Source organism: Rissa tridactyla, chromosome 2, assembly GCF_028500815.1.
Source record: "Rissa tridactyla isolate bRisTri1 chromosome 2, bRisTri1.patW.cur.20221130, whole genome shotgun sequence".
Lineage (NCBI taxonomy): Eukaryota > Metazoa > Chordata > Aves > Charadriiformes > Laridae > Rissa > Rissa tridactyla.
The window spans coordinates 147,056,147-147,083,362 of record NC_071467.1 but is presented as its reverse complement, the minus strand read 5'-3'; the positions used below and the strand labels follow the sequence as shown (position 1 = coordinate 147,083,362).

At 38.4% G+C, this 27,216-nt stretch overlaps 1 protein-coding gene across 3 annotated transcripts in view; it reads left to right on the top strand.

Moving 5' to 3' along the window:
* Positions 1-27,216, top strand: part of NEBL (nebulette) — a 276,747-nt gene that overhangs the window by 242,933 nt on the left and 6,598 nt on the right. For 2 of the 3 annotated variants that reach the window (XM_054191074.1, XM_054191076.1), the window contains 3 exons: positions 2,241-2,333; positions 3,289-3,417; positions 22,476-22,591. In XM_054191074.1, the coding sequence (XP_054047049.1) occupies positions 2,241-2,333; positions 3,289-3,417; positions 22,476-22,591 (338 nt within the window). The remainder of the gene's footprint in view (positions 1-2,240; positions 2,334-3,288; positions 3,418-22,475; positions 22,592-27,216) is intronic. The other variant, XM_054191075.1, reaches the window with a different exon arrangement.

Below are 27,216 nucleotides of genomic sequence, written 5' to 3'. Positions count from 1 at the left end.
TCTGCTTGTTTAAAAAGAAGCAGTGAGCTCCCTGCTCATGGAATGTCCTTGGCAGCTAGAAAAAAAAAATTGCAGACTGAAAAAAACAACTATGAGTCTCTTGAGTTTTTTCCCAGCTGATAATTGTTCAGCCAGTTAGGAAAAGCACCTCTTGTGTTAGACTCCATCTCGTTTTTTTAAAAGTTATCGGTGAAGCTGTAACGACTTTTTCAAATGCTTGATTGCTAAAATTAACGCCATTGCTTTGGAAAATAGGCACTAGTATTAACCATGCTAAAGCCATTCTAAATCCATCAAGATAAATTAATCTAACTGAGCTTTGAATCTGTGACTAAAGAGGCTCCATGATTCTCATGTGAGTATAAGGATATTTTAAATTGGCAAAAGTTACCAGGAAGTTAAAATTGACTGTTGCTATAAATTGCCAAGATTCTGATACCATGTATGTTATTTCAGATTAGAGACATGGGTAAAATCAATACAAATCAATGGCTGCTGCACTGGTGCTGCTATGAAGCTGTACTTATTATGTTTTTACTTACTAAGGCATGATCAAACAGGAAAAGTTGGGCATTCACTAGGTCCCCCACCCCTCTCATGCCTGTCAGTGCTTTATGTAGTTGCATAATTTATCACCGTTAGGACTAACGCATAGTTTATCAAAAGATTTTGTGTTGGATTTTATTCATCTTGTCAAGAGGGAGTTAACACCATGCCTTGCCTTATGGGAGCTGCAGTAGATAACACATAATGTACATACATTGAATGTATTCTAAGGCCATGGGATTTACTTTATTAGCTCTGTCTGTTCTTTCCATTGCCTATAGGCTATTAATCATTTGAAACATGACATATTTGGGGTCCCCACAGTCCTACTTTACCTACCAACCCATTATTTAGCTTGGTAGCACTCAAACCAGCAAAAAACCAAAGTTGGGCAGACAATTATTTTTCCTACTTTCAATGCATTGAGTAAATCTTGCGGACAGGTCTGCCCAAGAAAAAACCCACTAATAAAAAAGTGTGATATGGTAGATTTGTGCTTTAACTGATTGTGCTTTACATCAAGGTTTTATTTTAAACTGGTTTGGTGAGATTAAATGATTATTTTCTTTTTAGACATAGCAGATATGAATGGTATGTATTAGATTGATGTGAGTAGATCAAGAATTAACACTGAAGTTGCTTCTGCATTTGTTATAAGCCACCTCTTAACTTGTACAACACTGTAATTATTTGTTAAATGTTTATTAATAACACGGTTGAATCTGTGTTCACTTTTCTGCTGTGATTATAACTTAAACTTGGATATAAAATTTGTTATTTCTTATGGACTTGTTTTTTCTTTCAATATCCAGTTCAGACATATGAACTCAAGAGATATTAGTAACTTGTATGAATTAAAGCTGAAAATCTTACATTTGCTACTGTTGTTGAACCCATGCATTGAATTCCAAAAATGCTTTTCGATAGTGGGGTAGTGGATCCACACTAAGTCTGTGTCCCAGGAAACTTAGATATTTGGAAGACAAAGAGAATTGCCGGTTAAGATCAAGAGTGGGCTTCATTTTACCCAACTGTAGATGTCTACAGTGTAGATTGCTACAGATGAATTTGTCACCTTACTCCATTTTTTTGCATTGATTAAGAAAGATGGATACTTTGGAGTTTATATGAATTGAGCGACTTGTAGAAACTTATTTTGCGTAAGATGAACTACGCCACTGAATCTGCCTGCTAGGCTGACTTGATCTCTACTGTACGCAAAGGAGGGCCTGTAGCGCCTCTGTCAGAGGTGGAGATGTAAACTGCCACCTGTTAGCTATAGGGATGTATACTGCAGCGTCTCCCTGGAGTCAGGATGCTGTTGGAGAACTGGGGAAATAATTTTGTAGCTCTGATGATATTGGTTCTTCTAGTGGAAAAGAGCCTCTGGTATGTGATATTTAACTTGTTTCCATTTATTTAGACTTAAGAAAATGCTATGGTCATATTTAGAAAAGGAAAACAAAAATGGGGAGAAAAAGTCTCCTAAAAATAATATCAACACTTAAAATGAATGCACTAAGTTCTTTTAATCAGGAAATTAATGCTTTCCAGTCCTTTCAGGTGAATGTCTAGATCTTTTGGTTAATTTCTAGGTGAAGGAAATTGGTTGCTGATTGTTAAAACTCATTCCTTTCATGCTTTTACTTCCTTTGTTGTTTGTCTGTCATACAATTTCTGTGCTTTGGGAAAAGATCTTAAAGTTTGGCGCACAGATCCTGGCTCCATCTTCGACATTGATCCTCTGGAGGACAATATTCAGTCTAGGAGTCTGCATATGCTTTCTGGTATTGCTTATATCCTGACTTTTCCACAATTCAGCTTTTTATGTTTATGAAACTAAGTTGATACAGTAAATTTTCAGGTCAATGTGCCAGCCATATGTTATATAAGAATGTTTTCATATATATATATAAAAAACTGTAGTATTAATATATATATATGTAACTGTAGTATTTTAGAAGCAGTGTTTTATCGGAACTTCAGCTGTAATCACATGTGCAGATAAGAAATAGTGAAATAAATCTTATCCTAAACAACAGTTATTCATACCACTTACAAGTGGTCGCTTAAAAAGCATTGACCTACTTTGTCCTCACTATAATTAGAATTTTCAAATAGTTAGACCTTGCTAAAATTTCAGAAATATTTTCTGAAAATTTTCTGTGAACATTTTGCTTATATGGCACATGATACTTTGCCTTGTGCTATTGTTTGCAACTCCAAGGTGTTCATAATTTAAGGGTAGATAGGAAAGGAGAGAAGGTAATGTTTTAGGTCTACAAGTTTTTTTTCTCCCTAGAAGTGTTTATTTTGAAAGTTTAATTTTGCACATGTATTTTCTTTGCTACTAATAGTGTTACTTTTAAAAGTGGAACTTTTGAATTTCATACCGCAATATTTCCACGTGCCACTTGTATGCATGTTGGGATAAAGAAGCATTTTGATTTTCCACTGGAAATTTTCATATGCTTCATCGTCATCCTTTTTTTTTCCCAGTATCTCGATCCTACCTTTGATTTCTGCTATTCTTTTAAAGCAGAGAACAAGCTTAGTTGTATCTGATTTTGAAGCAACCATTTGAACTAATGAATACAAAATTGTGAACAATTCACTTTTCTGTAATTTTAATGCCATCAGTGTATGAATTTCAATGTTAGCAGTGTTGGGATTTTTGTTGCTGCTTGTCTTTGCACTTCTGTCATCTATTTACTGTGATATTCTTTCTTTCTACCTTTGTAGAAAGAGCAAGCCGTTACAGTAAGCAGTATTTACATTCTACCAGTTTGGGAGATTATAAGTCAGATGGCTCTGACACAAACCCCACCTTTTCTTACTGCAGTGAGATAACAAGGCCATCTGATGAAGGAGGTACCCCTTGTTCCCACCTTTTCACTAATGACACTGTCACAGTGTGTTGAGACCTCACAGACCTGTGTTAACGCCATGCCCTTGTATAGTCACAGATCATTAGAAACTATGTAAGCCATTGCCTGGTTGATTAAGGAAGCAAAGCAAAATCTCAAGACTGCGCAGTTTCTTGCATGCCATGTTGCTTTATCCTGTATTCTCTTTCCCCGTTTTGGTAACGCTGTCAGTCCAAAAGCCCTACTAATTCCCATTTACAGTGCTTAAGAGAAGATCTGTTGTGTTCTTTTGAAATGTACATGAAGCTGTTTGTTTTTTTTTTTTTTTCCTCTTGAAAGACACGATGTAACTGAAAAAAAATACACCTCTGAACTGAAAAAATAAATTTATCATGTACTTTTCCGTGGGCAAATTAAGCATATAATAGTATTTCAGTGACTGAAGTACTTTCCATATTAAATTATGAAGATGCTTGTGGCTCTCTATTTCCATCCTAAAAATAAAAATGTATCAGCTGGCAACTTTCTCACACATGAAGGTTCTCTTATGCTTGTAGCAGTTCGGGAACCAGGGTTAATATTCAGCTGGGAAGCTTGTATAGGCTGATATTGTTTAACATGGATTGATATTAGAATACTTTGACGAACCTGCATTCCCAGGTACAAAACCACGTCTTGCGTCTGTTTGATGCTATAGATCAGAACAAAACATATGAAAATGATGAATAAGGGTCTAGTAGTCCTAATGGCATTACAGTGCATACTAGATGACTGGTGAATTGCAAATATTCAGAAACATTGCAGTCTAAATATAAATTTAAAAAAATTAGTGATTTCTACTTCTCAGTTGTTAAAGAAGGGGCGTTGAAAAGATTATCCAAAGGGTTACTATTTTATTTATTTTTTTTTAGAAGGTGTTAGAGTAAAGGTATTGCTACCATTTAGTTGCCTGGCATCCTTGAATTATCCATGCTTTTAGATTTTAAGGCATCTTAATTGTATGCTGTGCCTGTGTATGTTCTCCCTCTCACCAGAGTAATACATTATTATAACGGCTAGTGTTTAGGAAGTAAATGCATACAAGTAGCTCTGATTAGGAATGAGCAAGGAAGAAAGTGTTCATACTGAAGAACTAACTCTGAACAAAGAAACACACACAAGTCTTTGACAGAACTGTAATCCCCTATGTCATGTCTGTCCATCTTTCTTTGATATTTTAACTATATCCCCAACTCTTTTCATAGATGATAGCAATAATGTACATCATGCTGGTTTTTATGTCTCTTCCTGTGATGATGCAAGTGGACTTCACAGTCCAGTGCATATTCTCTCTCTGTATCTGTTCTGATCTTTTTTGGCTCTATTCCAAGCCATTTTAACATTGCTTTGTCAGCTTGATTTGATTGTTAACAGATATTTTTTATTACTTGCCATATTGAGAACAGGAAATGGGCTTTATTTTCCCGGTTGTTTTGGCACTAGCAAGCTTGCTTTTTGTGTCTCTATTTAAATGCATTGTTGTGCATTTAATGTGTTGAATAGATCCTTGCCAAGATCAACATATTTTAGCAAGATATTGTTTCCACTTTTGACCCAGCTGGCTAGCCAGGGTTTGAGCACTTGCAGACAGTTCTCATTGCAGGGGAGAAATAAATGCCAGAGCTAAGTAATTTGACACAATCCTAATGCTTTACAAGAAAATGCCATTTCTGTGAATGCACTCAGGAAAAAAACAGCAGAAAATAGCATCTTTGGTCAAAAATACCAGCCTTTTTCGTGGCAGCATCCCATACAAAATGTCATTTAGCACATAGCCACAAAGTGAGTTTGCCCTTGACTGTTATACAGTATCTCTTATGGCATACCCCAATAAGTGAGAACCAAATCCATCTTTCTGAGAATTCATGTCTGTTTCTCATGGAGTTTGTAGTTTTAGATCTAGCAGTGTTTCTCACTGGCAATTGTTCAAGCTGATGGCATACCAACATGAAAGACAGTTGGAGACCTGTGACCAGTTTTACAGCCTCTGTGTCTTTGGCCATGTCTCATCATCTTTCCGTTATTTCTACGTTGTTCAATTGCTAATTTTTTCTAGATACCTTTACTGATATTTGACCCACAATTCAAGCCTTCCACTGCCACTGCTGATGGAATTGTTCCTTCACCGTCTCTCCCAGCCCTTAGCTGGGTCTCTGACTTCACACCAGATGTTAAAAGCTTATTCAGATCTAAATAATTCTCTCTCTTGTCTTTGGGGAATTTCCATAACACCACCACAGGGAGGCTACTAATGTTGTTCACTAGAATTGCTTCTTCCTATTTGATTCCCTGACCGTTACTTTAGATGATGAGGTTGAGCTGAGCCAAGTGTGCCTCCCAGGGAGCTTTCTCTACAAAATCAGTGAATTTTTGCATGATGTAAGTTCAGGAAAATCCCTGTTCTCCCTTTTACACTACTGCAGGTAAAACTGGATTGGGAACAATTGTTAATGCTTTCCATGAAGCCAGATGCAGGTGACGAACTTTTATTTTTATATTCTTTTTGAAATTACTTTTCAGCTTTATCTGTCCTTTTCACAGCTTCTCTCTGTTAGTGTTTTTCAAGGTTGACTTTCTTACTTCGTGGTATCATTGAATTTTTTTTTGCCATACTGGACGGAAGGTGTTGCACTAGAGCTTCTCAGTTTACCTAAATGCTTTGTAATTAGTTACTGCCCTAACAAAGATTTCCTTTTTACCTGCAAGCCTTTCTGTAGCACTTCCCAGAAGCGGTTGGGTGCCACATTAGTTCTTGCAAAATTCTCAGGTATTTTTCAAGTAGTTATTTTCAGCTTGGCTGAAGAGGAACAGAAGCTAACAATTTCTCTCTTTCAATGCTGCTTTTAACACTGGTGTTGCAACTTCTCAGGCATGGAGCTATTCATTCATGTTTGGGAAGGTTTTTCAGATTGTTTTTGTCAGAAAGAGAAGTTGAGATATATGGATGTCAGATTCATTTTTGTTTATCAAGACAGACCAGACAGTTCCTTCTTCACAGAACGCTGTAGAAAAAAAGGCAACAAGAGGCAGTTTCTTTGCTTTCAATTAAGGTCTTTCTAGACAGCATTGTGCCTGACAAATTTCTCAACTGTTATTTTTGGAGGTTTTGTAAAGTCTTTTCTGTCCGTCCTGTTTTTCTGTTCAGTCTTACACACTTTTTTTCTCACAGTTCTTTTCACAGTCTTTTGCTCCCCTTCCTTCCCTATGAGTAAGGTCCCATCCTGTTGTTTTGCATTCAGGCACCAGGAGAGGATGATCTGCTTAATACGGCTCAACACCTATTCCAGTCTTGCATTATTTTGAGCAGTTGTATTTGTATTTCAACCATCTACTTCATAAAGGGGATGAATTGCTTTTACGTGTAACTCCCGTTTATGTATAATTATGGAGTTTTTGGTGACAGAAAGGAACACAGGTATCACCTAATTGGACTTCTTGTATTCACGGTCTTGACAGTGTTTCTCAGAAGTTGTGCTAAAGCATGTATTTTCATAAAGATACTTTATTCTATTTTATGGTCTCCATATAAAATTAATCTACCGTCTTCTGCTGGTCATTTTCTTCAGTAAGTGAAAATGGCATTATCTCACACCCTCATGGCTCAAGACTGTTTTGTTTAGTTCCATTCCCCCAAAGGCAAGAGTAAAAATGCTTGAAAGTAGCACAAGTTCACAATATTGGAGACTTTTTTTTTTTTTTAAGGCTTGTTATTTTAAAACAATTTCTATATATATTCTTCTCAGTACTTCCATCTCTGGAGACTGAGTTGGAAAAGGACTGTTTAACACTAGAGTGTTACTATGTGGTACGATGTAAAATATGGAAATGAATTTGTGGTGTATGATCCAGTGCCAATGACAGGAACTAAGCTCAGTTGCTCCAAGCTGTGTGTGTGTGCAGGTATAGACAAAGAGCGGCAAGATAAAGTGAAGGCTGCAAGTAAAACTTTAACGTTAATTAATGTTTTTCTTCAGGCCCGTTGTTTGTAGTAAGCAAAGAAACAAAACACTACAGCCAGAGGAGATTCTGGTTTAGGATTAAAATATCAAAAAATTTAAGTCTTTGAGAGCGCAGAAACTTGTCCTTAAGGGAGTTGACCTGGTGTCTACAGGGGTCACTCAGCTACTACTGGAATAAATGCCAGCCTTTGCCATGATGTCAGGGAAGTGGCTTATGCATTTGCATACTGCTAGAACAGCGTGTGCTGTGACTGGCCAGATGATAGCCGATGAGCCGTGGCACTGCTACCAGGGCTACCGTTTTTGTCACTTCTGTCTTTGACTCATTTTGAGGTGAAGAATTCCTCTTAGTGTGTTTGGAATGAGAAGACCCATCTGCACTAAAGAGTACCACTGTTATTCTCATTTCACTGTTATTTATTCATTCTCTCTCTCTCCTTTCTGTCTTTTATTATGCAACAATTTGTGTGCACATTTTGTTTTCATTATACCTCAGTGAAAGTGTTTTCCATAGGGTTCCTCCTTTTGTTTTAGTTATCGAAGTCCTTTTATACTGCTTTCCTTCAATCCTGTTTGAACTACAGAATGTTTTCATTTCACTTTCTAATATTCTTCCCTCTCTCAGTTTTTACTGTAATTAGCTTTCAATTTATTGTATCTCTGTGGGGCTTTCTGTTTAGCTCTCTCCTGTTTTCCTTTGATTTAAATCAGCAGGATTTTATTTAATATTACCAAGTTTTGCTTTCAGTCTGAAAGTTTCTACTTTAAAATGATCTTAATGAACATCTTGCAATAGATGAAAGTAACTTTTTCTTGTCCCTGGTACACCTTTTTTTTTTTTTTTCTTTTTAGTTGAAACCTTTTAGGTTGGTTTTCTCTCCTTTTGCTTTTGACCTTCCCTTTTTTTGTCTTCTATTTCCTCTTTCCTCTTAATTTCTAGTTTAATTGGTGTGCATCAGAATACAGACATTTTTCCTTACCATATGTTCAGAATTTCTCAGCGTATTAAAGTGTCCCTTTATTCTTATTTTTAACTGTGTGTAGTCTGCAGGTTGAGAAAAGTTAGGGTGAGTATCAGTTCCTTTCAGTCATGGATATGTCATTACTCTGCTGGGAAAAAGCTTGATTTCTTGATTATTTTCTAAGTCACCATCCCACTATCTTAAAAGCTATATAGAAGTCCGTCTGTAGGAGACAGAAATCAGGTTCACTGTACTCCCAAAAGCTCACGTTATATAGGAAACCTTAGTGGATATTAGGACAGAATTTCAAGTGCCTTTTGTTGCATTTTAAAAATGAGTGCTAAAATTTCATGTATTTGGTTGGAGCCAGTGTGTTACTGATTGGTGGCATGTTCAGTATTTGCACTTGTCACCTTCAGTCTAAGTTCTTCAGATTCAGTTCACCTGTGGTCACCAGACAAGTAGTGAGGATTAACAGAGGCCTTGATCTGAGGTTTAAGGACTTCCTTTCTTTATTCTGATGAAAAGGATGCGCTGCTAACACTCAGGTCTACTTTGCCTTTGCCTGGGAAGCTACCTTCTACTCACAGTGGCAATCCAAATACACAAATTTCAACAAACCATGAAATTCCACTTATATCTTGATAGTCTCTTAATTTTTGTTATCAACCTTAAAAGCAACCTGTAGCTTGCTATGAGAAAACGGAAAATTCGTATTAGATACTTCATAGAAACTACATAACAATTGGTCAAATCCAGAAAAGATTAGTGCAAACAGTCTTTGAGAAAGAAATATTGCAAATGGGCATGCTGGCAATTTGACTCCAAAGTCTGTAAAGACTGCAGAACACGCAGTACCGCAGTATCTTCCTGTGGGATATGGATACTTGAAGTTTTGAAGTCTTTATATAGCTTGGAGTGGAAGTTAAGCCAATGAGAAACAGTAAATCCTTTCATCTCTCTCCCTAGTGGCATGTCCTCCTTGCGCGATATGAGCCTTCTGAAGAAGAAATGCTCCAGAGTAGCTGAGCCTGCTCCCCTCCCTTTCTTCAGACTCCAGGGTTATCTTTCTCCTTTCCTCACTAAGGCAGGAACTATTGTTTGAACTGCGGTGTGAACACAGCCGTGCAAAAAGCAAATGTATTATTGTGAATCACTGGCAACAGCCTCACACTGTGTACCAGCTCATGGAGAGGGCTTTTGTTCCTCAGCCCGACACGGACATTTTAAACATTGATTTCAGAACTGTGCTGCTGCTTCTGCTCCTGGTTAGGCTGGCCGTAATTCAAACTAGTCAGATGAAATGGAGAAGAAAACCTCTTAATTTCACGCACTGGAATTGCAGAGATGCTCCCTGGTACGTGGGCAAGGAGTCTACTTGTATTGAGGCAGCGGTAATACTCTTGTGCCAATAGATGGAAGAAGGAGAGGAAAGGGAAGAGGATTTGGTTCCCTTCATTGCTGTCTCATTCCATCATTTTTTATAAAAAACCCTCTGGTTTTGAGGATGGGACAAATCACCATTAGTAAAAGACAAGTCAAAGAAAAAAAGAGGGAATTATACCTGCTCTTTATATTGTAATGTAGAGATCTGTCCTCCAGGTGCAGCTGGCAGGAATGCAGGGCAGAAATCCTTTACCCCTCTTTGTGTTCCTATTCAGTTCCTAAACTCTGTCATTTTAAGGAGGTCAAGCAGAATGACACAGCAGTTACATTTTCTTCTCTGGCAGCCAAGGAAGAATGGTTCTTTTATGCTAGGGAGCTGAACTCTCTTTCTGTAACGTTGTTCCCTAGAGTCCAGTAATCAAACATGGCATTTGGAGGGAGAGGAATTGTAGATTTCACAGGAAGAACTATAGGCTTTTGTGGGTTTCTTGTCCCCTTTCGAGTGTATCAGCAGGCTGCGCTGCCACAGAAGGCTGAACAAGTCAAAACAACGGTGTGTGGACTCCCTCTTGGTGAGGGTCACATCCACACTTCTCTGATCCACCAGACTCTTACACCTGTTTCTGACTCTTTTTAATTTATTTCGGACTAGATGGTGCTTTGGTTTTGTGTCTTTTACATGCAAGCCCCCAGCAGGTTTGCCAACCTGAAAGCTAACGTGGGCGAAAAAATAGTCTTCCACTCAACAGTGTCATGGCAAAACTGTGCTTTCCCATCTTGGTAATCAGATGATTTTCTGCTCTTAAGTATATAATATAGTACAAATATTGCAGTCAAATGATAAATACCTCACCTCTTGTGATCTTTTTGAAATTGGCTAAATACTTCTCTGTGTATGTAATATGGGCAGAAGTGCATGCATGTGTTTGGTACCCAGCTGATACCACAAATTATTTAGCATGAACAGGTTTTATTGTTAGAGAGCTTACACTCCTTCAGAATTGGTGACTCCTGGTCTTCCATTCTCAAGTAGATTTTTGCTGAAATTATACAGTTTCCTTTGTAAAGTTTGCTGTAACCACATTGTACCCCAAAAGGACAGTGCTTCTTCAGGCAGCAAGACAGAGCTCTCTCCCTTCTCTCCCCACCTTTCATCTGAAGGAGGTGTCTTTACTTTTTCAGCTTCTGCCTCCTGTGTTTTGCAGCGATTCCTAATGTTCAAAGCACTTTTTTTTTTTTTTCCTGATTAAAAATAACGACGTTACAGTCAGAGGAGTTTTTGAAAACAGTGGGAGGTTTCCTGGTGTTAGAAAGGTGGTACCTTTCCAGCTCTAGATTTGAGGTAAAAAGGAAAATTAAATGCAAGGTTAGTTGTGAGAGTTCACATTTCAGTTAGAAAGAGGTTGGGTGTGTTCCCTACACATGTGCTGATTTCTATATAAGTTTCTGTGAAAAGAAGATTTCTGACTGCTTAATATATAATTTGGTCTTTGAATAATCCATTTCAGTCTTTTAAGCCATGTAAGTCCAGGAATCCAGAGTGGCAATGGGACCACATTTACGTACTGTCTTGAGCATTATTGAATCTCTCTGTCCTAGTCTGGACTCTTGGACTCTTAGTGTCCTGTGCTGAGTGCTTTGTTAATGCAGAACATGAGAGAAATTAGTCCAGAAAATCAGATTTCATTCTTTTCCACTACAAAGAGGTATGAAGTATCTGTAAAACCTTATTTTTTTAATGTAAAACTTGAAACTGCATATAGCACTGCAAGTGAGGGCTTAGTTAAGTTTTGATTAAGGTTTAATTTAGGGTTCTGGGAATAAAACTAAATATCCCACATTGGTTGTAATACATTAAGATAAAAATTGTGATTCATCTGAAAGCACATTTTCGTTCAGTGTGTGCTCACTGAGGATGAGTTAAAGTTCCAGGGAGAGCTTTACATTTCACACTTCCAAAATATTTTTGCTTAGATTCCCTCTGCCTGTCTTTGATTCCCGTGCTTCTCTCCCACACCCTTGACATCTGCCAGCATCAAAAGGCAAGTCCCACACATCCAGGTGGAGGAGAATCCAGAAGAGACTCCATTTTCAATTTCTGTAGCGTGGCAGCAGTTCAGGGGATCCTTCTGTTTGCCCTGCTGGCTGTCTGAGTTTGATGTTCCCTTTTCCTTTGAATAGTTAGTGATCCCAAAGTGGAAAGGAAATTTCCAAGTGACTCAACAGTTGGAAGTATTAATGGTTCCCTTGGCAAGCAGTTGTTTCGGTTGTTCAGTGTGGCCCCTAGAGCAGCTTTTGATACACTTCAGAGGATTTTATATCCAGCAGACAATATAAATATCATTAGTAAAATTATGTGCAGTCAAGTACTTGGTCCTGGTTGATGCTATCCTTCCACCATTGCTCAGATTGGCTATACCCACTGCGCAAATAAATAGCTGCACAGAAATCAAAGCGCAGCTTCCGTGAGAACTCTCAGGCTTCTCTCTTTAAGGCAAATTAGCAACAGTTGATGTTGAGTAAACGTAAGTAAGTTCAAATTGTAAATGAAGGCTTGTGGGTAATGTAACATGTTAACATAACCTTCATTTTACTAACTCTTTCCATTTGTGAGGAAGCCTAGAGCAAAAAACTGCCTACTCACAATTTAAAAGGGAATTGCAGCTTCCTGTGGTACGCCGTGGCCCCACTAGGACCGAGGATGCCTCGGGCTGGCTTCCAGACATTTTGTGCCTTCATAAATAAAAGAATGTGGTGTGCTGTGTGAGGAAAGGAAAGGCATATTGTACTCTTGTTTTCTCAGCTGAGACATGCTGCAGCTTAGGTGGAATGTCAGGCAAAAAAGTCAGCTGGCAATAAGGTTTGTTTGTCAGTGACACCAAATCCTGACTGCAATTCATATTCAGAACTCCAGAGCAGGGTGTCCTGTGATGTGGTTATGTCCCAGTTACAATACCAGTAGGGGAAATGGGGACACGTACAAATATTATGATATACCAGCTATTAATAGATACATAGGCTAAACTCTTTGGACTGTATGGCTACCATTAAAGACTAATTCCAAAATAATATTCATAGTGGTTTCTGTTATAATCCATATAAAATGGATGGGGGTAGTCTGAGCTGCTAGAACAATTCTTAAGACATAATGCAATGTAGAACATATATGTGGACATATGTGCATTAGAGGTTGTAGAGATGAGTTGAAGACCTCATCTTTTAGAATATATGGTAAAAAAAAAAATAATCATTTTCACAATCTAGATAGGTCAACGGGTCTGCCAAAGCAAAAACAACCAGCCAAGCACCTCCCCACCTCCATAGCATCTGTATAAGCTGTACTCCAAATATACAATCTGTTCTCCTTAGTCCCACTTAGTAATTCTTTTGTTCCTTAGGTTGCAATAGAGTATTTAATGTATTAAATCTGATTTTGTGGGCAAAATGAGTGAATTAAACATCTAGACAAGATTTTGTAGTTGAATATTCAAAATGTAATTTTTTGTAGTGGCACTACATTTAACTGGTTTAGAATATTCTGTCTTCGTCATAACAACCCTAAAATGACACTTTAAGATCCAAAACTGGGGACAAATAAGACTCCAATTTTAGAGTCTGAAGCCAAATAGTTCAGGTAGTTTTATTTTTTCAGTACGAACTGGTAATAAGAACTGGTCAGTGGGATCTGGAAGAGGGGGATAAATGATTTGTGTTTTAAGTGAATTAAATTGTAAGTGAAGTATGCTTGTGAAAATTCTAGATTTCACATAGAGAATTCAGTTTTTAAAATCCTCAAAACAACTGTTCATAGAAGTTGGAAGAAGACAATAATTTTGTCATTTGTTCTAAATTGTAATTTTGTGTTGTGTTCCCTTCTGTTTTATCCTGTTTGTTAGCAAAACCCACAAAGACACAGTTACAGGCAGATACTCTCTGGGTTGAGATCCAGCGTCTTCTCTCCTGTTGGCAGAGCGCAAGGTTACGTGTATGTAATACTTTACAACGACAATAATGCGTTAATGCGTTAACAAAGGCTTTTGAGCTGTGACTCAGTATCCTCCACCCCCTGTTCCACAGTAGAAAAGATGCTCTAAGGAGTATCCACAAGCACTTCCCGGCAAAAATATTCCCTGCGTTATTGTCTTTTGATGAAGAGGGTGGGTGTTCAGTTGACTCTCCTCTTTCTTTAAATGTTGACAGTAGAAAACAGGACATCCTGCGTTCCTCTCGTTTTTCTCTAGACTATGACATTTAATACCTGCTTGCAGACATGGCTTCTGGAGACTGTGCTAGTCTGGTCTTTTGCTGAATATAACCCTTTTGTGCAGCTCCTCTGAAGGGGAATGAAAGCCGTACTACTTTTATTTAAAAGAAAATATGTCTGTGAGAGACTGGCTTTTTGCAGTACAGAGATTTAGACCTCTCAGAGAAGCCAGAGTGTACCTCAAGAAATAGATTGCCCTGAAAAAGAATATAATGGAATTGACTGATCCACTGTTCCTCAAAATAAGAAGAATTAAGGAGAAGGCCTGACTGACCAGACACATAGACCATGATGTACTAGAGAGGCAGTTTGCCAGCCGTTCTTCTACTGGACTAGCTAGTACTTCCTGAATTCCCGCTCCATCTGCTATTGGATGTATGATGGACTTATACAACAAAGACCAGTGTAATCAGTATTAATGATATTGGCCGTTCATAAAAATCAGGAATTTTTGGAACAGGTGAATTTTTTGTGACTATGTTTGCTCTCAGGAGTAACTGAAATATGAGAGAATTCCCCCATAAAAGGAAACTAAGGCGGGGGAAGGAAAGGAAAGGAAAACAAATTACGAATAAAATACAGGATTCCACGTGGCGTGAGCACATTAGATATTCTTTTTGTCATTCCTTTCAAAATTTCTTTGTTTTCTTTGACATATGCTAAACAGCTATGTGTGATCTTCAGTTGTAATTTCATGGAAAATCAAATTTTAATTTCTTATATTGAAACTGCTTTGAAGAGTTATAATTGTATGATTCTGCATTTCCTGTAATAATCTACTTCAGCTTACATGGTGGGTACATATAGTTAGGTTTAATTATTGCTAGCTGATAAAATTGTCTTACAAAATAATGGTGCTTAAAACAGTCTTAGTCTAATCATGACACTAATGAAGTTTAGTTTAAAACATTTTATTTTATCCATTGTAGTATGTCAGTAAGTAGTCTTGAGAGTAGAGACATTTTGATTTTTTTGCATCATGAATAATTAATGTTAGTTATTTTAAATACAAGATTAATCATTTGGTGATCCCCCTCCCCCATTTTTTTTCAAGTATTTGAAGGTTGCATGGTTTATTTCTTATGTCTTTATAATTTAGGTTATGGAAACTTCCTAAGCTTGTAGCGTTCTGAATTTACCACTGACTTCAAGTAGTTCAGAGCTTCAATTATAATGAGGTCAGTGAGCATGGCAGATATTTATTAGCACCCTGTGCGAATTAGGCCATACTTTCAGGTTGTTATTTCAACAACCTAATTATATCTGGGTTTGATATTCCAATTTACTAACTAATACTGACTCCTGTAATGGATAGTATGCAGACAAACTGCTGCTTCTGACAGCACCACCGAGACCAACAAGCCTGGTAGCTCGGACAGCCGTGAAAGCAGCCTAACTGACGAGTACAGGGCAAGAAAAAGAGAAAAAACAAAGGAGGAAAAGAAATGCAGGGAAAGTTATTGTTACAAGAAAAAATGCCAAGATGCCTTACCATGTTGTTTTCTACTGTTCTAAAAACAGCACTGTTCTGTATCAGGTCTCAACATCTGCAGTCTTCAGGTTAGTGCTTTTTATATGCTTATGCTGTCTGACCTATTCCCAGTAAATTTGACTGTGCTGTGCTACTCCTTCTGACTAGAAAATAATAAAACTCAATAATAGATAAGAGTTATCATCAGTTTAGAGTATGTGTTTCCATTTTCTAGCTTATTTGAAAAGTTAATGCCGAGCAATTTAACTTTAGAGATGCCTGGGAATTTTTCAATATTTTTCATCAGAAGATAGCAGTTTAATGCCTGGCTTCTTTATAGGAATGGATCATTTGTGATTAATGTCTTAACGCCAAACACTCCATTTTATTCAGTTTTGAGATTGTTAAGGTTATAGCTTGACTTTTTTGAAACAAAGAATCCAGCTTTATGTTGAAATGTTTAATTTTGAAGAGTCACATAAATTATAATAAACATTGAAAATTATCAAAATTAAGCCCAGAACTTTTGAAATGATTGGCATAAAATTGTTCCTTCATCTAATTTTTAAAATTTGTTTTGGCATGAACCTTTGAGATTTTTTTTTTTTATTTTCATCCCAGTTTGGGACAGGAGCATTCTTGTCAGTCAGTTCTGCACTGGAAAATTATTATTGACGTTTTCCTAATGTTATCTCTATGTAATATTATCTGTACTCGTATGTTTGTTTTCTATAATCCTGTGACTGCTTTTTTATCATTTCCTTTAGAGACTATCCCCTTGCTCTGTACCGTGGGGATGCTGCAAGAGTTCTGTACCTCATCTTAGTCTCTTCACCATCTCTATCTCTGGGCAGTCCTTGCACACTCATTGAAGTCTTTTAAGTTCTCTGATATCTGTTTTTACTGTCAAGTAAACAGCTCTTGCTGGCTGCATTAGGCTTAATCTTCTCTAAACTTTCACTGTGTGACATTTTTCAAATGCTGTGGAGACTTAGGATACAAGTAGTTGAGCAGTGCACGCCCCATGCTAGCACACAGGAGCATTCTGCATTTCATGGGATGCATTGTTTGGAGCTGGATGCTGGAACATCTGGAGGGAAGCATCTGTGATAGGCTCAGCTCTTTTGTGGTTTGAACTCGGAGGGAGCTTGCACAGAAGTGAGGTGCTTGGTGGGGACATACATTGGGACAGCTGAGCTGATCTAGCGGTTTGCTGCCTTCTGCTGCCTGTGGCCTTGGGTACTTGCTCCTGCCCCCTTCTTTGCACTGCATCTGTCGCTGGTCTTATCCCTTGCTGAGCTGACTTAGCTCACCAAGCCAGCAGAAAAACAACCCAGCTGAGAGGAAGGGAAAGAGTGGTAGGAGTTTTAGATTGCCTCAGCCAGCTCGTGGAGCATCAGCCTCAGATATGCAGTGGGAATCAGGGATGGACTGCCTGTAGCCTCTTTGAGACATGTCACCTAATGACTCTTGCTGAGTTCTTCCAACACTCTTAACTTTAGCAGAGAATGATGTTTAGCACATCATCTTTAAAAGCCTGCTAAAAGCTCATCTGTCATAGCAGTCAAGTTACTTTTCTTCTCTTTTTATGTCTTTCACATCCTATCCTCATCATATCTATCCTGCCTTACTTGCTGCCGAGGTATCAAGATTCTTATTTCTGATCAGCCTGTGAAACTGGCCTTCTTCAAAATGCTCATTAAATTCTTGGTTGACAACAATTATGTTCCATTTATCCTGCTGTTGTTGTTTGAGCAGGATGTGAACTTTTGCAAAATTAATGTATTAACCTTCTTCAAATCTCTCCTTAAAACTTTTTCTCAAGTTGCTTGTATGGTTAACACAGTGCTGGGCTGAGCTCATCTCAGGAGCTTGTGCATTGAAGGTGCACAGCGTGGGAAATAAACAGGAGGAATGATAGGGCTGCCCAGGGGTGTAGTGAAAGCTCCCTTCTGAACTCAAAATTGATGGGACAGGGCCTGAAGAAACCCAACCTAACTGCAGATTTGGTCCTGATTTTAAATGGGGGAAGTGATAGAAAACGAAGTACTGAGCCAGCGTTTGTAACCAAAGTTACCTCTGTGACACTTTCTGGAAGAGGCTTTAAAAAGGTATCAGTTGTTATTGTTCACCAGCTTCAACATAGTAATAAGAGCTTACCCGAAGGCCGTATTTCCTTAGCTATGTATTCTTGTAACTTGGACTGGGAAGGGGTCAAGGGTGTTGTGCGGTTCAGGCAGTGACCCGTCCACATGAACAACACATGGGGTGTCCCCAGGTACCCCAGAAATGCACTCTAGAGCTACACTTCCCCCCATGGGATTGCATTGCTACTTTGACATGTTTTCTGCTGCACGGGACAAAGCTGAGTAATTTCTAAGGGAAGGGCAACAAAAAGAAGGAACTGAAAGCTACGGGAGAGGCCTTCTAAAGTAAGGCCCTGTGGCCTGCTCTGGTTGTTGCAACCTGTGGAAAATAAGACAGCAGCAAGGCAAAACAGGGGAAGGACTTCAATATATGTGGAGCAACGTGATTCCCATAAGTAGCTTCATCTATTTCAGGGGAGCTAGTCATAATGTCAGTAACGCAAAGATCATAGACATATGGTGATGCTGAATTCTGGCTCTATTGCAACTTTTGTGCTCCTCGGAAAATCTCCAGCTTGATTTCTAGTGTCTTGCAGACGCTAGAATTAAGCACATAATAATCTTCATCTTTCTTTTTACTTCCTGCTCTCTCATGTTGTTATTACAAAATGTTGCAATATTCTTTGTGAGTTCTCTAAAGTCTTAGTAGTGAAACCATGAACTGAGATAGATAGCATCAAAATATGAAGTGAAATAAATGCTTAAAACTGCGTGATGTCTGTAAAGGTAAATGAAGTGATTGTTATTTTACATCTGGTGCAGTAACCGGCATGTATTGCAGCACATGGCAAAAGTGCAGCAGTTAGCAGTTGGGGATATATTGTTTTACCATGGATTGTCAGGGTTCTGCTGTACAAAAGAATGAAAGAGAGTCTAAGTATGGTTTTGATAAAATACATCTTGGAACCTACCCTTTAAATGACTTTTCTTTTCAGCGTAAACTTTTTTTAACCTTGTAGTTATACAATGCTCTCTTAATTATTCCTTTCCTGTTTCCACAGTCTGACCTTTTTCTTTCCCAGTCTTTCTCAAAGCCTGTCCTGATCAGTACACACTCTGCAGACCCCATTGTCTGCTGCAGCAAGTTGATACTCACTATCATTCTTTCAGCTGCTTCTTTCTCTTGGAGGCTTCCTCTCTGTTTGCTTTTTTCATGTTCATTCAGTTTTCTCTCTCTTTCCTCTGGGGAAGCCTATAAAGATATAGTAAGAGATATATGATAAATTTCTTCAAGTAGATAATTTTAAATGAACATCTGGCTTGCTTGGTAAGTGGGACAAGAAAAAAAAGTAAGTTTTGATATATCAGAATGCATCTGGTAAAGTCTTAATGCAACAAGAAAAAACATCCACCTGTACTTCTGGGAGCAATGGTCAGCCCTCGGCTCCCTCACCAATAAATCTGGCTTCAGCTAAATGCATTTCATGTTCCACCACTGTGTTTTATTGTTCCCTTAGGTTAACTAAAACCATTGCTTTTGCTGCTGCTGCAGTCAATGATGTTATAGAACTTTATACTTTGGTCTGAGCCAAAAGATTGCAGTTAGCTATGGTGATGATGACGAAGAAAAGTCAAACTCTTTCTCTGCATCATTTAATCTCACGTTGAGTTATCTTTATAGCACCAGAAACACAGGTCAGCCCTGTTGTCTCTTCACTAATCTGCTTATTTATGTCATTCCCAAATTGTTTTCCAAATAGACAACCATCTGTTTTCTTAAGACAACCATCTGATTTCTTAAGTATATTTTATAAAAAAAAAAAAAAGTTAAAAACTATTGATTTTTTTTTTTTTTTTTACAGCCCTACTACAGTATTCTTTTAGTGGAAAAAAAGAGTGGAATTATTCAATCAAGTGTCTTTAGCGCTGATATGTGCTGATATATATGCCTGTATATATGATGTTACCTAATGAAAGGACTAGAAGATTATTAGCAAAGCGAATCCTAGAAATTCCTTCGCTTTGTTTGTATAGAGTCTTTTTCTAATGCTTCTAGCACTTCCCAATTTTCCTCCTGCTTTGGAAGAAATGCTTTATTTCCCTGGGCTGATGGTTTCCATTGTTGCAGGTAAATTAACTAACAGGTTTGCTGAGACAGTTCGACAGAATTCTCCCAGCTTGCGAGAAGCTGATTGCAAAAGAGGAAAGTGCATCTCAGACCTGCTGCTGACAGTTGTCACAGAGGCAGGAGGTTATTGTCGCCAAACTAAGCCTGTCAATTTGGAGGCTATAATAAAGCTGACCATCAAGTAGGCTTGCTGCCTGATGCTGACAAGGGATGATTGGTAGGAATTGAGAAAGATCTGTTTTGGGGAGAAGGAATCAAGAGTAAAAAGTTTCTACCGGCATCTTCACTTCTCTCAGGAAGAAGAAAGGGACTCTCAGGGTGTCTGCTCCTGCTAGGGACCAGGGAAAAGCTACCAGCCCTTTGTGGCTGCAGAGCAGGCAGGATGCTGGCTGATCAGTGGCCAGTGTCGGCTTAAGATACTACTTCCTATTAAGTTAAAAAGTTCAAGCTGTGCTCAGTTTTTAACCTATGTAACGGATTTACTGCTGGTACGAGACTCTGCTGGCTTCCATGAACTGACCTACGTTTATGCTGGGGGTGAATTGAGGCAAAATATATTCATTCCGGCTTGATCGCAGAACCTTTGATTAAATTATGGGTTTTTTTCTATTTTCTTGTGAAGCGCTACATCTGGTCATGTAGAAATAGCTTGTATCAACACTGAAACATAAATTATTTGATGAACTACTTAGGACTATTCACTTAATGCATGATAATCCTGTGAACATGTTAACGAGCAGCAATTCTCTGATGATTAAACTGCTTTAAAATGTCTTTGTACTCATATGTCATTAGAATGAACTTGGCACTTCTAAAACATCCATTATTCATCATGTTCCAGTGTTGCATCTGACTGTGTATCACTTTAATTTCACTCACTTAACAGAGCAATCTATTCATTATAATAGTTTGAAACATGTTTTCTAAATCAGAAAAGCCCTAGTTGAATATACAGCGTTACTTATCTTTGCAAGTATAGTAGAGAAAAAAGTAACATCCCAAATTGTAATTACATACTTAGTGCATTTGAATATGCTAACTAAAACTGAATGGATGTTTCAAGAAAAACCTTTGTTGAAATCAATGATTTTGTTAGCTGGAGAAATAGGAGAGGTAAAAGACCTCGCTGAAAGAATAAGGTTGACTTTTCTTTCTGAAATAGTTCAGCAAAAAACTTCTCAGTAATCCTTTTTCACACGCATTTATTGTCCTGATTACTCAAGAAGCAGTGAAGGACAGAGTATTATTACTGCAAATATAAATACTACTATTTTTATTTTTTTTTTTAGATAGGTTTCCTGCTTCTCCTATGTTTTTCATTTTATAAGTCCTGGGCCCTTCCATACATTGTGAACCCTATTAAATGCTATATTAGCTTTGCTCCTTTTTGAATCTGTGTGTGACGGCTGCTCCAGAAGTGGTTCTTACTTCCCAGCAAGTCCAAGAGGTGTATCTCAGAAAGTATTGGGCTGATGAATGACTCCGTGTTTGAAGATTTCTGGCTCATGGGCTGCATGGGCTCCATCTCCCATAAGCGAGAGACAGCTTTTGTTGGAGGAGTTAGATAGAATACCGGCTAAATGGACCACTTGAAGAAGTATCAACAGAAATGCATTTTCTTTTCAGTGCAGCTAAATGAATTTCCAGTTGAACTAGTAAAATTCTGGTAAATAACGGTGGAGACGGACTAATAACCTTCCATACAAGCCAGAAGTCTTTATTGCCAGAGTGCAAAACGTGCACAAATATTTGGTGACTAAACTTATAATCTTTAGGTTTTGAATACCCCTTCAGTCTCTTAATTTTGCTTTAAAAATACTTAATGGTCTTGCTAGGAAAATAGCGAGTAGTCACTTATGCAGTGCTTATTTCTCACAGATTTTTGATCAGCCATGTTTTTAACACATTCCATTTCGGTCTGTTGCCGAAGTAAGGTGCTTGAACAGATGTGGAAGGTTTATGAATGCTTTCTTAGTAAGCAATAGAGGTAGGGAGTCCTTGTTGGTTGTATTACCTCTTTCAGCAGCTCTTGGTACAGTAAAAGTCAACATATTAATGATTAGCCTACAGAATTGTTAAAATAATGTGAAAAAAATATATGTGAAAGAGATGGAACAATTGTGTGGTAAGAGGAAGATACTGAAAAAGGTGGACTTGGAAATATTTAAGTAATGATTGGTCTCTCTGTGTTTGGCTAAGAATGTTGATGGAATCAGAATAAACTAAGAAACTCAACCGTGGGATCACTTTTTTACATTTCTGTTGCTTCCTATGAATCACAGTCCTTTGTTCATAGCCAAGTAAATTAGAGTTAGTTTGCAATGAGTTAAGAATTACTTGCAGATAATTTCTACTGAAACATTTCAAAATTGTGTTAGTATATAGCTTTTTTCATCAATCTTCCCTTAAAAATTGGCAGTTTATGGCACATGATATTTAGTGCGTCATCTGTAGCAGTATCAAAATTGAGTTTGTGGTGTCTCAAGCTTTTGTACACCTTTTTATGGTCAGACTTCTTAAGGTACGTCAAGCTTTCCCTTCCAACTAACCTTGATAGTGTTTGTGGATATATTACTATAGCTTTGGCTACATTTATGTATAATTCAACCTATGAAAAGCCTTATGTTATATATGGAAATCATTCTGAACTGTTTCATACTGAGGAATTGTTATTTACAATGCAAATAACCTACAGTTTCTACAAAATGCTAGATAAGGACTTTTTTAAAAATTTAATTCATGTGTCTGTATTTCTTTAACACACAGCCCCTGTTCTCCCTGGGGCGTATCAGCAAAGCCAGTCCCAAGGATATGGATACATGCACCAGACCAGTATGTCATCCATGAGGTCCATGCATTCACAGCCTCATTCAGCAGGTCTGGTGAGTACTGGATTTAAAGAATGATTTTATTTGGTAAGCAACATCATCAGCTATTGTGAAATCTCTCAAACATGAGTGAATTGGTCCTCCTGAGTTCTAGAGTTGGACTATTTAACTGTCCCAGTCCTAAATGTAGGTGGCAGTCCTCATGTATAAAAAAGATTAAGTGACTGAGGGCAATGGTAAGAACTTTTATGTCAGAATGCATTAGGAAAAGTCGTTTATGATCTGCAGAAGGCAGAGAAATAACTGACCCTTCTACCTGCTTCATACAAGTAGTAAATGCTTGGACAGTATTTCACAAGTTGAGCTTTGATGTTATGCTCTGTGATGGATTCAGGTTCCCAGCACTGGATGAAAACCACTGATTTCTTAAGATCGCCCTGTTGGTTTAAATTTGGTTCCAATTTTTTGACTTGCTGATTTTGTACTACCAGGCTTTGTGCCTATCCGTATTACTCATCTATTCTTGTGTAAAGATAGCTCAGACTCCGTATCGGCGTGCCCTTTCTGATTCAACAGAATCATGCACCCACTCGTGCCTGATCCACACTGAGTTATACTGCTGGGCGACTCAGAAGAAGATTTATCATGAAACCATGGCCACAGTCATGAAGTTCTTAATTCTGGTGGGTGGGAATGTAAAGCTGGGGAGAATATTTCGTTTTAGAAGTAACTGGTCAGGGAAGGAGAGATGAATACCCATTCAGCTCAGGTTTTTGGGAAATGGAGTTTCTTTTTTCTTTTTGAACTCTCTCTCTCTAAAGTTCAGTTTTAATGCTTATCGTATTTTTTTTTCTCCTCATAACACTACCTAGAGATTTCATAGTTCAGACCCAGTCGCCTTTTACCTTAAAAATGTTGACTTGTTATTTTGAACAGATGTATATTTATGATCTCTGTCACCTTTTTTAGAGATGAAGAAGAATTTAATTATGAACCAAACTCAGAGCTTGATGAGCTGAAAAAAAAATATTTTCAAGATTAGCTGAAACTTGCCTTTTTCTTTAAGACTGAAACTCCATGGCATTTTATATTGTAAAGATCATGACATTCTGTGAGGTTTGGGTACTTTCAGCCTTACCAGTTTCTCAGCTGCTTGGGGGCTGAGGGGCTAACTTGCTGGGATGTGTGGGATCCAGATACCTTCATCTTTGGGTGAGCCAATAACCTGAGAAACTCTCTGGGCACCTGCGTGACAGCTGTGAGGCAGCTGATACTGGAATCAACCGTTAATTTCCAAGGATAGGGCAAGGCACCTGGGGAGCTGGCTGCTTTCCCAAAGGGCCAGACTCCGAAAATTGGGAGACCTGGAAGGCTGAGCTTTGTCACCAGATTTGCCAGTCAGTGGGGAGCAAAGCATACAACCTTCAAATCCGGCAGATAGAGAATGGAGATGCCTGCAAATCTCAAAATGCAGGTAGCAGCCTTTGCAGCTGTGGGCAGGTAGGACTTTCCTCATATCTCCACCTCCCAGTGACTTACCTGGTGGGCTGCAAGTTGCAACAATATCATTTTAGTCACCTTGAGAATCATCCTTTGCCTCTCCTTCCAGAATGGGAAATGCGAAGGTAATAGGAAAAGGAAGGGAGTGATGTTAAAGCATTTTAAAAATGAAGGATTGAACCGAGTGACTCCTTTCAGCAGGATTTCTTACCCCTTTTGTGAAACTGTTGTCATTTGACATTCTTTTAAGTGATAATAGCTGTTTATCGTGGGGAAAAAAGGAAACATCAAACGTCATGGTTTGAACAAATCTTGTTGCTGTTAAAAACTGAGTGGGTTTCCTTGAAGACAGTAAACCCCCAACATTTCCAGAGGGAGAAAATGAAAGACTGCTGGCCTGGTGCTGACTGCTAACTTGCCAATCTGGTGAGGAAGACAGAGCGTGATCTTATCACCCCCAGGGTGATGATTCTGCTCCAAAAGAGGCATCACAGATGCAGCTAGAAACCTGACACGCTCCCTTGTCTTTCCACATTCGCATCAAAAGACTGTCTTTTTTTCTCTAGCCTGTGCAGTGTATCCAGGTGTGCTGGGCATCTTGCAGTCAGCTATTGGGATGCTACAGAGGGATCTCTGTGTGCACTGGGGGAAACTCCTGGTTGGGGATGTGTTTAAATGTAGTGACTTTGCACAGGCCGAAGATTGATGGCAGTCCTGGAGTGCTTTTAAAACGCAGTGTGGACATGCTGTTGGAGACGTGACAAACTTACACGATGTTAGGTTCATTGCTTTCAGCTGCCTGTTCAGTTCTGGCCTTGGAGCAGTACTGCCAGAGATGCAGCGTTGTCTGGCTAAGCCAGGCAGAGGGAAGAAAGAAGTAAGAGAAGAAAGTAGGAGAGAGAGGAGATTGGAGGAAAGAAATGCTAGCCTGAAAACTGATCTCAAAGCACAAGCAGTTTTTGAGGCTTAACTAAAAGCAATGAATGTGAAGTCAGCCATCGGTGCCCGAGTTCGGCCAGGACATCTCTAGGGTGAGAGTGATTGAGATCCCATGGGTTATATCAGGACAGGGGTGACTGGAGGGTTAGCTGCTTAGTAAAACCTACTCCGTTCAGCCGGTTTGTTGCATTGTTATCAAATCAGGGTCCCCAAAAGACATAAGTTCATTTTATAATCACGTCCATCAATTTCCTATATTGGGAAATGGAAATTTTTTAATTTCTAAAGTTTGGTTTATTTAATTTTGAACTGTGTTTTGTATCAGGCATGATCCTAATACAGTCTTTGGGTAGATTTTTTTTTTTTGCCAGATGAATTGCATTGTTTTCTGATTCTTAACTTTTGCTCACTTTTTATGAGCTGTTCTGCATAATGGGCTGAATTAAATTGTTGCTCAGAGTATAGAATGTTTTATAACAGAGCCCTGAAGGCAGTTTGCCTCTTTGGAAAATAACAGAGGGTGATCTCACACCTTTAGATAACTAAAAGTGGTAGGAAAACAAAGCCCAGGTTGCAAGTTGGCTTTCCTTGGTAGCTGCTGTATGTGAAGGACACTGCAACAGGCACTGTTCCTTACAAGGAGTGGTCAGTAGAATAAGTATAAACTGGTGGATGAAGTGGAAATATACATCTGTCAGCTCTCATCTGGCGGGGGAGCTGGGAATATGAGAGCTGGGCTTTAGTTCTTCATATGCACAAGGCTTACTGTTCTGTCTAAGCAGTAGCTGCAAGTTAGACCTTTGAGGAGGTGGGAGATAGGTGAGTATTTGACTGTTTAACAAAACCCCAACCTTTTCGTATACCCTCTTGTACTCTCAGTACCTGCTAAACTCACTACTGACAGAGGAATAATTCACTAAAATGCATTTTAAAAATCCCTGCTTTGAGTCCTTTAAGCATTGTAATTCTCAATTATATAGCCCAGACTACATTCTGAAGTGATAATTAGGCATTAAATGCTAACAGGATTATTATGGAGATTTCTCCTGACAGCCATTTAGCACCTAATTAGGTGTTAAGGCCATAAATTTAGGTTTCTCAGCAGCATTTAGGGCCCTAATAAATTTTTTTAAAGTTTGAAATTAACAGCTTGTCTCCACAACTGTGCCACCACAGTGATGTAGTCAAGCTGCCTTAAAGGAGACAGCAGTAGTATGTCCTATACCATGGTGTTGTAACAATGAGTGAGCATCCTTCTGAGTGAGCAAAAACTTCTCTTTTTTTTTTTCCAATTACATGTTACTTTAATAAAACATTTAATCTCTTCCCCAGGTCTTTGCCCATTTAAGGGAGACATATAAGCATGGCTCAGAGGAAAATCCATTCTCTGCATTACGTCACATATGGACTTGCTACCATTTTTCTTAAATAAACATTTTTTTTGAAATAAATTGTTCAAAGGACTAACTGCTACTGAGCTTGTTGTAATAGCGTATTTTTTCACTGTTTGTTGGAGTTAGTTTCAAGGCTCAGTGGAGAGATTGGCTGAAATGGTTGGAAAAAAGTAAGATTCTCAAAGGCAGAGACCATTCCTTAGGGTCTTCCAACCAATAGTTTCTAGTTTTTGAATCTTTAAGAAATTTTTGGTGGTGATAGAACCCTCCCAATTACTTCATTGTAGTTCATAAACAATAATGCTTTCTTTTATCACCTTCCATAAACACTTGGAAGACATTAAGGAACCACCAAGAAACCACATACCTCTGGTTGAAAATCATAGGCTTGTCAGGAAAGGTAGTGGTCTCCAGTGTTTAACCAGGAGTTGATTTCTCTGTAGTGTTTAATCTGCATTACTGATGAGAAAGGCAGAATCAAGACAAAAAGTGTATTTCTAGCATGGGAGCAGTAATAATGAGTTGCCCTGTAGTGTTTGGATTAGATGATCCCATATTTCCAACGTGACTAGTGACAACTGGTCTACTCACTGTGTGTGGAGGAATCTCCATCTTTTCTGAAAAAAATTTCATTAAAAACCATATATGAGATGGACTAAAACCTATCCAGAGTTGTTTTCCTCAGCTGGGAAGCAGAACAAAGTTTGTTGTCTCTTAAAAAGTTCAGGCAGTGGTACTAGGCATTAACTCAAACATTGACTGTTTTTATTTTTTTTTTCTTTAAATCATTGCACCAGAAAAATTTGGCTAGATAGGGTGACATATCAAAAATTACTGGTAGGGAAA